Source organism: Uranotaenia lowii, chromosome 3 (assembly GCF_029784155.1).
Source record: "Uranotaenia lowii strain MFRU-FL chromosome 3, ASM2978415v1, whole genome shotgun sequence".
Classification (NCBI taxonomy): Eukaryota; Metazoa; Arthropoda; class Insecta; order Diptera; family Culicidae; genus Uranotaenia; species Uranotaenia lowii.
Window position 1 is genome coordinate 256,279,718 of NC_073693.1, and position 11,699 is coordinate 256,291,416.

The 11,699-nt window shown below is 36.3% G+C and overlaps 1 protein-coding gene and 2 long non-coding RNA genes across 5 annotated transcripts; 1 reads left to right on the forward strand and 2 right to left on the reverse strand.

Annotated features, from left to right (window-relative positions):
- Positions 1 to 2,081: 2,081 nt before the first annotated feature.
- Positions 2,082 to 3,158, reverse strand: LOC129756878 (uncharacterized). 2 transcript variants are annotated; one of them, XR_008739553.1, is made up of 4 exons: positions 3,118 to 3,158; positions 2,987 to 3,059; positions 2,847 to 2,915; positions 2,082 to 2,760 (listed from the first exon to the last, which is right to left on the reverse strand). It is a non-coding gene; the product is annotated as an uncharacterized LOC129756878 (long non-coding RNA). The 2 variants fall into 2 exon arrangements; XR_008739552.1 differs by having other exon boundaries at positions 2,847 to 3,059; positions 3,118 to 3,156.
- A 2,238-nt stretch (positions 3,159 to 5,396) lies between these two features.
- On the reverse strand, positions 5,397 to 6,744 carry LOC129756877 (uncharacterized). 2 transcript variants are annotated; one of them, XR_008739551.1, is made up of 4 exons: positions 6,704 to 6,744; positions 6,573 to 6,645; positions 6,433 to 6,501; positions 5,397 to 6,346 (listed from the first exon to the last, which is right to left on the reverse strand). It is a non-coding gene; the product is annotated as an uncharacterized LOC129756877 (long non-coding RNA). The 2 variants fall into 2 exon arrangements; XR_008739550.1 differs by having other exon boundaries at positions 6,433 to 6,645; positions 6,704 to 6,742.
- Positions 6,745 to 8,514: 1,770 nt separating this feature from the next.
- On the forward strand, positions 8,515 to 10,857 carry LOC129754684 (splicing factor ESS-2 homolog). The gene is made up of 3 exons (XM_055750882.1): positions 8,515 to 8,766; positions 8,831 to 8,984; positions 9,070 to 10,857. The coding sequence occupies exons 1-3, from the start codon at positions 8,632 to 8,634 to the stop codon at positions 10,263 to 10,265; spliced, it is 1,485 nt and encodes a 494-aa protein (XP_055606857.1). The 5' UTR covers positions 8,515 to 8,631; the 3' UTR covers positions 10,266 to 10,857.
- The last annotated feature ends 842 nt before the right edge of the window (positions 10,858 to 11,699 follow it).

Below are 11,699 nucleotides of genomic sequence, written 5' to 3' on the forward strand. Positions count from 1 at the left end.
TAAGCGCTTTCAAATTAGTTTTTAATTCAACTAGTAAGATTTTCGGTTCGGAAAAGGCTACCGTCGAATTGCACGATCTAAGCAAGGCATTCAAGCTAGATAAGAAGTTCATAAGTGCAGCGGATGGTGTGAAAACATAACCATGTAGTTGGCTGATACGATGATACCCAGAGGAAAATATGCAAAACAAATGCAGGAGTCGTCGGCTGCTGTCCCGACAAACCGGTATTGTATTGTCCCTGGATAAGAAAGGATTTAACAACAAGTAAGTTTAAAAAAAACAGAAATGATCCGAGCTAATCCGGATATATTTTTTTGCACTTTTCGTAGGGGTGAATTGAAGGTGGCAGGTTTTGTTAGCATAATGGAATGCCGCCGAAAATTGGAAGCAACCGGACAACCTATCGGCTATCAGATGCGGATGCGATCCAGGAAACATGTTCGTCAGAAAGCCTCAGTTCCAGGCTTCTATGGATCCAACTGGAGATGGGCAAAACTGGAGATGATCACTCGTTGAAAGGATTATAATATTATCATCAACACCTTCATACCAATATTGTGCTATTATTGTAAAATTTAAATTTGGATTTTGATTTCTAAAATAAATAACTTTATACATGCAGAAACAAACTTTAGATTTGGATTTGAAAATCAGCTCTTTAAATCATCTTCATTACAATCATCTTTTTACAAATCATCTTTTTCATTACAATTTTTTTTTTCACGGGGTGAAAAAAATTGATTTTCTTTAAAAAGGTAAATAAGTTTATCTGGGTTTTCTAAAAATTGCCATTGTTGTCTGTGGTGAACTATTTAGAGCCTAACTAAGTTTGCTTTATGAAAAATTTTCATTGAATTTCTATCTTGTCACCACCTGAAAAGGTACCGACAATTGTCACCTAAAATCGTCACCCGAATGCGACGATTCTCACCCACGGTGACTACGAGAATAGGGTAAGAACTCACAAAGTTCATCCGAAGTGACAATCCTCACCTAAACCGACTACGGGAATAGAGTGACTTGGGTGACTCGACTATCGTCACGTCACTCGAGGCGCAGAATAAGGGCCATGGTGGAGTCCAATGAAAGTTTTGACCGCTATCTCAGATCCGGTAGAAAAAAAAATCTTACTTAAAAAAAAGAAATCCAATTTTGGTTTTGCTTAGCTGTATTTCATTTCCCAATGAACCGATTTTCAAAACTCAAATTTCAATTTTTTTGTCGTTAATTTGATCATTATTTTCATAGAACATACTTGGTCTGTAAAAATTCCCAGTTCTTCAGTATATTGGAATGATGATAAAGTTTTTTGAAATGAGCGCTTCGGGACATATTGACCCGAACAGCTTTGGAGGCTTTATAAAATATCACGGATTAAAAAAAATCATTCAAAGGATTTTTTCGAATGAAAAATATTTTTTTTTGAAAATCGTGTAATTAATTGCAATTTCCATATTTTTTATTGTATTGTATAACAATATTAATATTGCAGATTTTTTCAAGAGCGAAATTTCAAACTTAAATCTTGATTGTAAATCAAGTTTGTAAATCGAGTATTTTGAAAACTTTTTTTATTTTCATTGATGGATATTCTATGAATAAGCTCAAGTGTTTGATAGATTTGATTTTGACATAGAATATGTTTTTTCAAAAGAAAACGAAGGGTTTCTTACTTCTTATCAAATAATGCGCTCAGAATCAGAGGGAGAAGAGTGCCCAAATTTTGATTTTTGGTAAATTTATTGAATTCGAGCAATTTTAATTCAATCGAAACTTTGTTTTGCACCAAAGATAGATCAAGATGAGAAGATTCGATTGGAAAACTAATCTCAAAATCAAAGATTTTAACACTTATCTCCCTTCGATTCTGAGAGCCTCAATTAAGCTAAATTTTCCAGGTTTTCAAGCAAAATCCAAGAATTAAACCACCAATCAAAGTAAGGTTCCTATTTTGTTACTTAAAGATTCTTTATACAATTGTAGCTTTGTAACACGGAGTTAGCTCAGTGGGTGGGGATTTGGGAAAGGTAAACAAATGGGAACTCAGGGTCGTTTTGATGATGCAACGCGACACTTCCTTTCCGCGGAACTCGCAGCAGAGTGATCCAGTTAGAATCGAGTCGACCAGGGGCGTACACGGGTGATTACTTCGCATGCTAGCAACCAGTCCACACTATTAATGAACATTAAATCGAGGCGGGCAAAGCATGTAATCTCATGAAAGTGAACTTTTAAGCAAATGATTGGAAAAACGAATATGAATTTAAGAAAGGTGTAAATCAACCAATTATCTCTTGCAAATTACTAAAGCCTGAATTTGTATACAAACATAACGTTGGGGTTTATTTTAAACAATTTTTGGGAAGGTGACGTCACATTTTCATTTTAGCATACTTGCGGTTTTCTTCTTCGTACTTAGCTGCAGCATGCAGCGGAACCGTTGAACGATGTTTGTAAGCCAGAACTAGGTTGAGTCGACGGAATTCCATCGAAAGTTGATAGGGTTGTTTTCAACGACGAAGATAGCTTCAGCAGGCCTCTTTCCGGCGTCCCGGAAGAGCCTGGAACTTGTTGTTGATGATCTCAGCTTTTACCAAGCACCGGGAGGGCTTCGTCGACAACCTTGAAGTGGCGAGCAAGGTTAGGGTTGTGGTCTCTTCTGTCTGCTTCTGGATTTGGGTTTCTAGTGCCGCTGTGCGTTCTAGCTGGACGATGTTACTGGAGAAAAAGCATGCGAACAAGAAAAGGCCCTCTTGGACCTGCCAAGTAAGGTTATAATACTAGCGACTAAATAACATCGTCCACGTGGTTCACAAATTGTTTTGTTTTACACACAAACATTTACCTTTTCTTTTAAATGTGTTTTGTTCTGCTTAACGTTCACAATGTGTTGTTCTTTTAACGATTTTTTTGGCTATAACATATTTACATAAAACTTTTAACATGTGCTTTTCGACTTCAATGTTTCGTTCTTATTTTACTAACCGTACTATTTTTCCGCATTTTAATTTACACTGTACTAATCATTGTACTTTTAATGTGTTTTTGTTTTTGTACTCTAGAATAAGTAGAAATAGGTTAATCAATTTACACCATACAATTTAATAAATTTTTACTGTAACGACACAAGACGCGCACTACTTTTCTTTAACGAGATCACAGACAGAAAGAACATGCTCAGTGGTGCCAAAATTCGCGAGACCTACAATTTCGGCCGACGCCCATACATCCTGCAAAATTACATGGTGCGTCGTTCTCTGGGTGCCCACACTTCCCCGCGACGACCCTGGTTGAGCACGACGCCTATGGATCACTCAGAGAAAGAGAGTGCCTGTGCGGAATGACAGTTGGGATGGGTGAAGTTAGCCGTTCTTTTGGGTGAAATTTGTTGTTTTTCCGTAAAGGACAGGGATTACTGGATTTTGTGGCGGAGCCACACAAAAATATGTAACAGACGGTTACATTACCCCATCGTCCCTTCTCAAAATGAATGAACTTTCATTCATTTTGTTATGAGAGAGATGAATGCAACAGTCCAATTGAAATAATTTATTTTGATCTAATCAAAAGAATATTTCTTTACTATGGGGTCATTTTAAACGAAGTACCTATATCTCAATCATCACTTGATTGGAACAGTATCGTTTGTTTCAGTGTAGCAATTTTACTGACGGTCACTCACGACAACGTCAAGTTACTGAGTGTTTCGTTGACGGTCACTCTTGACAAACGTCAACAACGAAAGGGGGAATGAAAAAATTCAATGTAAACATTGGAGCTGGTATCCGATCATTCTTCGGGAATCTATTCGGTTCAAATTTCACGGTAAGTACCCTCTAAAAGTTGATTGTTTGCTAATTTTAGTTAATTAATCAGTTTTTCTATCTCTTTTCTATTTTCCAGCTTAAATTGCGGAGAGGGATAAGTCCGGAAGAACCCGATTGTAAGAGAAGTGTTTGATCCTTTCAGCTTGATTTGCTTCAACATATCCGAATATAGGATAACAAAAGTTGAGCAATCTTCGTTTATAATTTTTTTTTCTGTGTCTTTTTCCAATATTCGCATCACAAGGACCGCGGTTCCAGGGACGGAAGAAAACAGACAACAATCGGTTTCAGGTAGGTTTTATGTATCATCACAATTAGTGAGTAGATACTTTCTAATACTTTCTTTTTTCCAGTAGCTGAGCATTAATTCGGTCACGGTGAAGAACCCAGTTGACTTCCCGGACAAGCTCTAGTGCCATACTAATAAGGATCCGTTGAAGGAAAAACGATGGCGGATATTCCGTTCTGAAATCAGGAATCGCAACAGTTTTAAACCAAAAGTGTTTCATATTTTACTTTTTTCAATTCCAAATAAATAAATTGCATATAAAATTTTCCTTTTTATCCAAAATTCCCTTTTCAATGATTCTAGTTACATTCGACGATCGACTGATGAATAAATTCGATAATTCTACGCGTAAAGCTGTTTGAGGCATTTTCAATTATGTTTATGAGATTCCCTTTTGTAATAACATTAATTAGGTTTCAGGGAGTTCTTGATAGAATAATTTACTATGACTTTCTCATTCATTTTTCGCCAGATTAGACAATTGTAACTTAGGCGTAGGTTAGATTGAGGGTGAATCTCAAATCAATCTAGAACTATTTGAAACTTCCGAAAACACAATCAAAATAATTTTTATTGACTTTTCAAAACTCAGTTATTCATTTTGACACCAACAAATTTTTCTATTTAGAAAATCAAAACAATGAAAAAACATCTAAGACCAGAAGTTTTGTTTCTTCCTGGAGGTGGTTTATGTAAAGAAAATTTTATCAAGCTACAAAAGTTTTGTGCAAACGTGACTTCTAATTGGTCAGTGCAATTGATAAAGAACAATTCAAGTTTTACCATCTTTACAAAATCATATTCTAAATATTTACAAATTTAAATAACCGTATCTAGTAATAAATAATAGTAATGAACAAATTATAATAGTTTCTAGTTATTTTGGCCATTTTTTTGGCGATCTTAAAATCATCTTCGAATTTCCTTTGCGGATATTTTTCATCACACTTTGCATGCTAAGCATGCCACTAAAATCGTTTGAACTTGTTAGAAATTTGTACAAGAAAATCTTTTTCGTCCGTATAGTATTTTTCACTTTTTGATTCACATTCTGTGTTCATTTCCAGTTCGATTCAAATCCAATTTCAATTCTGAAAACAAAAAAGAATATTAATAGGGTAATTAAGATTTTCAAAAAATAATAATAGGGAAACTGTTATTTGCACATCGCTATAAATAATCTATTTTAATAAACTGATAGATGATATTTTCATCAGTGGCAAAGAGCCGACCTTCGAAGTAATTCGAAGATCCAATAATGCAAAGATTTCGATGTTCCAACATATTTGTATGACGTGATATAAGTCTTTTCACAAAATACCAACTCAAAACTCTCTGTTATCAGATTCACGATCGTTAGAAGAACGATTCAATAGCCTAACAGGAACTGTTACTATTCCTCCCTCCGGGATTTTGGGGAAATGTACCGTTGCTAAATTTTTTTGCGGGCGCCAATTGTAACACGGAGTTAGCTCAGTGGGTGGGGATTTGGGAAAGGTAAACAAATGGGAACTCAGGGTCGTTTTGATGATGCAACGCGACACTTCCTTTCCGCGGAACTCGCAGCAGAGTGATCCAGTTAGAATCGAGTCGACCAGGGGCGTACACGGGTGATTACTTCGCATGCTAGCAACCAGTCCACACTATTAATGAACATTAAATCGAGGCGGGCAAAGCATGTAATCTCATGAAAGTGAACTTTTAAGCAAATGATTGGAAAAACGAATATGAATTTAAGAAAGGTGTAAATCAACCAATTATCTCTTGCAAATTACTAAAGCCTGAATTTGTATACAAACATAACGTTGGGGTTTATTTTAAACAATTTTTGGGAAGGTGACGTCACATTTTCATTTTAGCATACTTGCGGTTTTCTTCTTCGTACTTAGCTGCAGCATGCAGCGGAACCGTTGAACGATGTTTGTAAGCCAGAACTAGGTTGAGTCGACGGAATTCCATCGAAAGTTGATAGGGTTGTTTTCAACGACGAAGATAGCTTCAGCAGGCCTCTTTCCGGCGTCCCGGAAGAGCCTGGAACTTGTTGTTGATGATCTCAGCTTTTACCAAGCACCGGGAGGGCTTCGTCGACAACCTTGAAGTGGCGAGCAAGGTTAGGGTTGTGGTCTCTTCTGTCTGCTTCTGGATTTGGGTTTCTAGTGCCGCTGTGCGTTCTAGCTGGACGATGTTACTGGAGAAAAAGCATGCGAACAAGAAAAGGCCCTCTTGGACCTGCCAAGTAAGGTTATAATACTAGCGACTAAATAACATCGTCCACGTGGTTCACAAATTGTTTTGTTTTACACACAAACATTTACCTTTTCTTTTAAATGTGTTTTGTTCTGCTTAACGTTCACAATGTGTTGTTCTTTTAACGATTTTTTTGGCTATAACATATTTACATAAAACTTTTAACATGTGCTTTTCGACTTCAATGTTTCGTTCTTATTTTACTAACCGTACTATTTTTCCGCATTTTAATTTACACTGTACTAATCATTGTACTTTTAATGTGTTTTTGTTTTTGTACTCTAGAATAAGTAGAAATAGGTTAATCAATTTACACCATACAATTTAATAAATTTTTACTGTAACGACACAAGACGCGCACTACTTTTCTTTAACGAGATCACAGACAGAAAGAACATGCTCAGTGGTGCCAAAATTCGCGAGACCTACAATTTCGGCCGACGCCCATACATCCTGCAAAATTACATGGTGCGTCGTTCTCTGGGTGCCCACACTTCCCCGCGACGACCCTGGTTGAGCACGACGCCTATGGATCACTCAGAGAAAGAGAGTGCCTGTGCGGAATGACAGTTGGGATGGGTGAAGTTAGCCGTTCTTTTGGGTGAAATTTGTTGTTTTTCCGTAAAGGACAGGGATTACTGGATTTTGTGGCGGAGCCACACAAAAATATGTAACAGACGGTTACAGCTTAGCATTTGAAAATTTTTAGAATGTTTTTACTAAATTTAGGACAGAGACATGAAATGTAGATGGTGAAAAAATAAATTTCAATATAAAAAAAATTTATAAGGTAAAATTCAAACAAAATAAGGCAAACTGATTCATATGAATGAAAAATTTATGATCTTAATTCGTAGTTTACAAAAATAATTTAAAACATATAATCAATTTTCAAGGGTGAAAACGTATCGGTTGCTCCTCGATATCATTTTGTTTTTTTTTTTTTTTTTTTTTGACGACAAATAAAGCATATCTACAATAAAATAAAATGCAGGAAAAAGTTCTAAGACGTAAAACATTCTAAATACAAAGGACGAAAAATCATTATTAATAAAGTAGCCAGGAGACAACCTAATTTAGAAAGCAAGTAAAATTTCATACCACAAAACTAGAAATCAAAAATTTTAGTTGAAACTTTAATTAAAAAATTTAATATGCATTTTAATGTAACATCTAACCTTATGCATACAAAACATTTCAATGTTGTTAACAAATTTAAATTGTCTTTCTTTTTCTTTAATATCAAATTTTATCTTATAATTCCATGAGAAAACGCTTTAACGAAATTTCTTATACGTAGAATCTAAATGAGGAATTCATTGTTGAAAAGTACTTTCTGAAATTAAGTTTCAAATTCTTTATATCCTTTAAAAATTTGAAACTATAATTCAAATCAAATTTACACCTCCATTTCTACACAAAACCTGTTCAAATGTTTTCTATGATTTAGAAGAAAAAAATCAGATTTTATTCAGCCCTTAACTAAGAATGATTATTTTGTTTGTGTATGAAAAAAAATCAACTAAAAATACTGTAAACACATTGCCATTTTGGTACAAAAAACTCAGTGCGAAACAGGATTTAAGGATTCGTTCGCATAAAGAGGAGACGTTCGCATAAAGAGGTTTTACATTCTCACTAAAGAGGTTTTGGGCTATAAAAAGCCTAGGACTTGGTGATATTTCTCATTTACAAAAATAGAAATATTTTAATAAAAAGAGGCAAAAAGTGAGAACATGTATGAGCACATTTTTTTTTTCAATTTTTCGAACTTAAGTACGTTTGTCTTGTATGCAACATTTTCTACAAACATTGCATTCAAGTACGACGGAGGGTACGCCTAGTGAACACAAGGTGGCAGCACAGTATACGGCTAGTCTAACGTACTAGAATATTCTTCATTATGAAGTCTCCATACATTACGTTACATAAAAATCAGTATGTGTATGTTTAAACAAACGTAAGGGAGATAAATTAAAAAAAGACTTTGAAAGAATATTTGAAAGAATATTTAGAATAGAATTTGTTATATGGCCTTGATTCAATTTTTTTTATTAGAAATACAAGAAATAATATTCTACTTTGAGTCTCATTTTACACGTAGCTTATGGAACCCGAAATGTATTACGTCATCAAACATCTGACTTTGTTTTGTTGACAAGCTTGCGCTGTCAAATCCTTAACTAAAACAAAAGTTGTGATTTTTTTGCTAGATCTGCTTTCAATTAGTATTATTTATATATCCTGATAACTCCTGGATTCCAACTATGTCCAAGCCCGGCGAGAAAGCGCTCCAGGCCATGAAGCAGCTGGACAAAGCGGTTGTGGTGTTCAAGAAACCAGCAGTGCCTAAAACCAAACGGGAGAAGAAAGTTATTTTGAACGAGGAAATTTATCTGGAGGTGTGTTGAAAACGTTTTATTATTGACATCAACCAGTCGCTTACTAATTATCATTTTGTTTTAGGAAATGGCGAAAATTATCCAGAGGGACTTCTTTCCAGATTTGCAGAAACTGAAAGCTCAGAACGAATATCTAGATGCCCTAGCCAGTAACGATATCATTAAATTGAGACATATTTTCTCCAAGTATAACTCAAAATCTCCACTGATACGAGAACGTAAGTTCCTCTTGAATCTTTTCAATGATCGACTAACTTTTGAATTGTAAAATATTACTGCAGTGCTATTTTTTTTTAATTTCAGCGAGTCCAACCACCTTTGAAACTCCTTTGCCGAGTGCTTCGCTAGCTCCAGATGAACCACAATCGGTACGATCAACGGCCAGTACTAGCTCGACCAGGAGTACCAAGTCCATTGGAGATAAACATTCGTTGGATAGTTTCTTACAACGGTACACAAGCGAGGATAACGATAGTTTCCAGGAGATTATGGAAGCGGCAGATAAAAAGCTGAGGCAAAAATTCTCTGTTCTTTACGAGGCCGAGAGCATAAGCAAAGAAGGAATGGAGAAATGCCTTGCGCTACCTAGTATAGAAAGTCAGTTTGGCAAGAATGAAAAACCGAAGGAATTGAACATGTGGGCTTACAAGAACAAAAACTACATTATGTACATCCCGGATGGTGTCCAATTGAGTCGGGAAGAGGAAATCGAGATGGCAAACAAAAAACAAGAAATTGAACATGGCAACACAAGACTCAAGGAAAATCCTTTCAATGACCAGGAGAGCAAGCAGACAATCACTGATGCTGCCAAAACTAATGCCAAATGTTTACCGGAAAAAATAGGCGTTGATGGGAAGCTGATCGAAGCATCTCTAACTCCGGCCGTTAGAGGGTTCAATTTTGTTAAAAGTCCTTCACCTTGTCCTGGTGTCACCGATAGTCCCCTTTTTACGTGGGGTGAAATTGAAGGGACCCCATTCAGATTAGACGCTGGAGACACTCCATTGCAACCTGCTGCAGCTGGGCCGTCTTTTCGAATTGCAGAAACCTCCAAAAGGGAAACACTTGCCCTACAGTTAGCCGAAAAGGCAGCGGAACAGTCCCGATCAAAAAAGGCAAAAGCCATTGAAGCAGCACGTCGCAATATAGCATCCCCAATGATTCGAAATACTTACGATCGGTTGGCCAGTATGTCTCCGGCAGCTAGAAGACTAGCGTCTACTAAACTTGGTTTCAACCACACTCCCAGTCCTCTTAGGACACCCAGGGTAGGTGCATCACCAAGTGTTAAAACGCCAAGACAACCGATTGCTAGCCGATCCAGACCTACACCGTCACCTTCGAGTATGATTCGACGGAAAACGCCTTTGGTGCAGCCAGGTACAAGCAGTAAATCAAGCGGAAGTGATATTGCTAGTTCTCCTGTTACATTAACTGATAACTTACTGGATATTCCTTCTGCTGGCAAACGTCCAAAAGCTGCCGACTTTTTCTGAACTGCTTATATATTACGCATGTGTAATAAAGTTAGGTGTAAAGCATCTAAATGTGGTTTGAATTGTTCTATCTGTGAAGTCCTTAGACATTTGATTCTGAATTTAAGTACAGTGGTTTTTCGAATTTATCACGGTCAAACAAAATTAACCGTGAATATGGCGAAACCGTGAATTTGGTGAAACTGAAAATTAAAGTGGGAAAAAGTATTTTTGTTGTATTTATTAAATAATTTATAATGTTTTCAGTAGTGGAAACGTTTTGTATCAATAAATTTTGATCATAAGATCTAATTATCAAAGTTCACTTAATACAAAGGATCGATTTCAGTTCAAATTATTCTTTTTTTTTTAATTTCTTTATTTGAAACGGCTCATACCTTTAGGCTTTAAGGAGCCAAACTCGTTTTGTTTGATTACAATTGTGTGCTTATATCTAGTTCACTTTTTGAAGAAAAGATAGAAGATAGATAGGGAAATGTGAAAATAAAAAGAATTATAGACGAAGATCAATAGCTTTTAGGAAAAGATATATTTCGAACATGTAGTCCAAGTCTATCACAGCCAGCACATCTCTCACTGGAACATAGGGTGGTTTTCCTCGGGCCCTAAGGGAGTCTATAAAATTCGTTCTGGCGACATGATGGACCTCGCACGACCAAACAATATGCTCGATGTCATGGTAACCTTGGCCACAACCACATAGATTGCTGCCAGCAATATCAAAACGATAGAGTACCGCGTCTAAGGAACAATGATTGGACATGAGACGGGAAAATATACGAATAAAATCCCGACTCAAGTTCAATCTATTAAACCATGGTTTAAGGCTCACCTTTGGGATAATCGAGTGGAACCACCGACCCTGCTCATCCTCGTCCCATTTGCGCTGCCAGTTGACAAGAGAGTTTCTTCGAGCCAAATAGTAAAATTCGCTGAAGACGATTTCACGTTGATACGTGTCTCCTTCCATCGCTCCCACAAATTATTCTTCTCTATAACAATTTTAAGATTTTTTTTCTGGAAATAAAACCATGTAGAATATCAAGTTGACAGTTTCCATCTAATTGAAGTGAATTATTTGGTATAAGGTACACCGGGGTAAGTGTGGACGGTTTCTCGTATAGTTCAACTTTAAAAAATCAGCAGTGGAGCAATTTTCATAAAATTACATTCGGGGTGATGCAGAACATGTTGTTTACAAACGCTGAAGAGATGAGCTCGATAGAAGCAAAGCGAGAAAAGTTATCACGTAAATTGTAATGGACTGCTGGTGTCTGCTAGACACCGTCTGCTGGTGACGGTAGATTTTCCCTTCGATTTCTAAGGAAATTTAAAAAAAAATGTGTTTTCTTGGTTGAATACTTTATTTTATTGCTAGAACCGTGCAAAATTTAAAAAAAAAGTTTATGATACTATTAGTAAGGCATCTTTCAA

Excerpts from the sequence above, each read along its gene's own strand:
- LOC129754684 (XM_055750882.1), top strand. The coding sequence starts at position 8,632 with ATGTCCAAGCCCGGCGAGAAAGCGCTCCAGGCCATGAAGCAGCTGGAC. Across the intron at positions 8,767-8,830 it reads ACGAGGAAATTTATCTGGAG|GAAATGGCGAAAATTATCCA; the intron begins GTGTGTTGAAAA and ends ATTTTGTTTTAG. Across the intron at positions 8,985-9,069 it reads ATCTCCACTGATACGAGAAC|CGAGTCCAACCACCTTTGAA; the intron begins GTAAGTTCCTCT and ends TTTTAATTTCAG.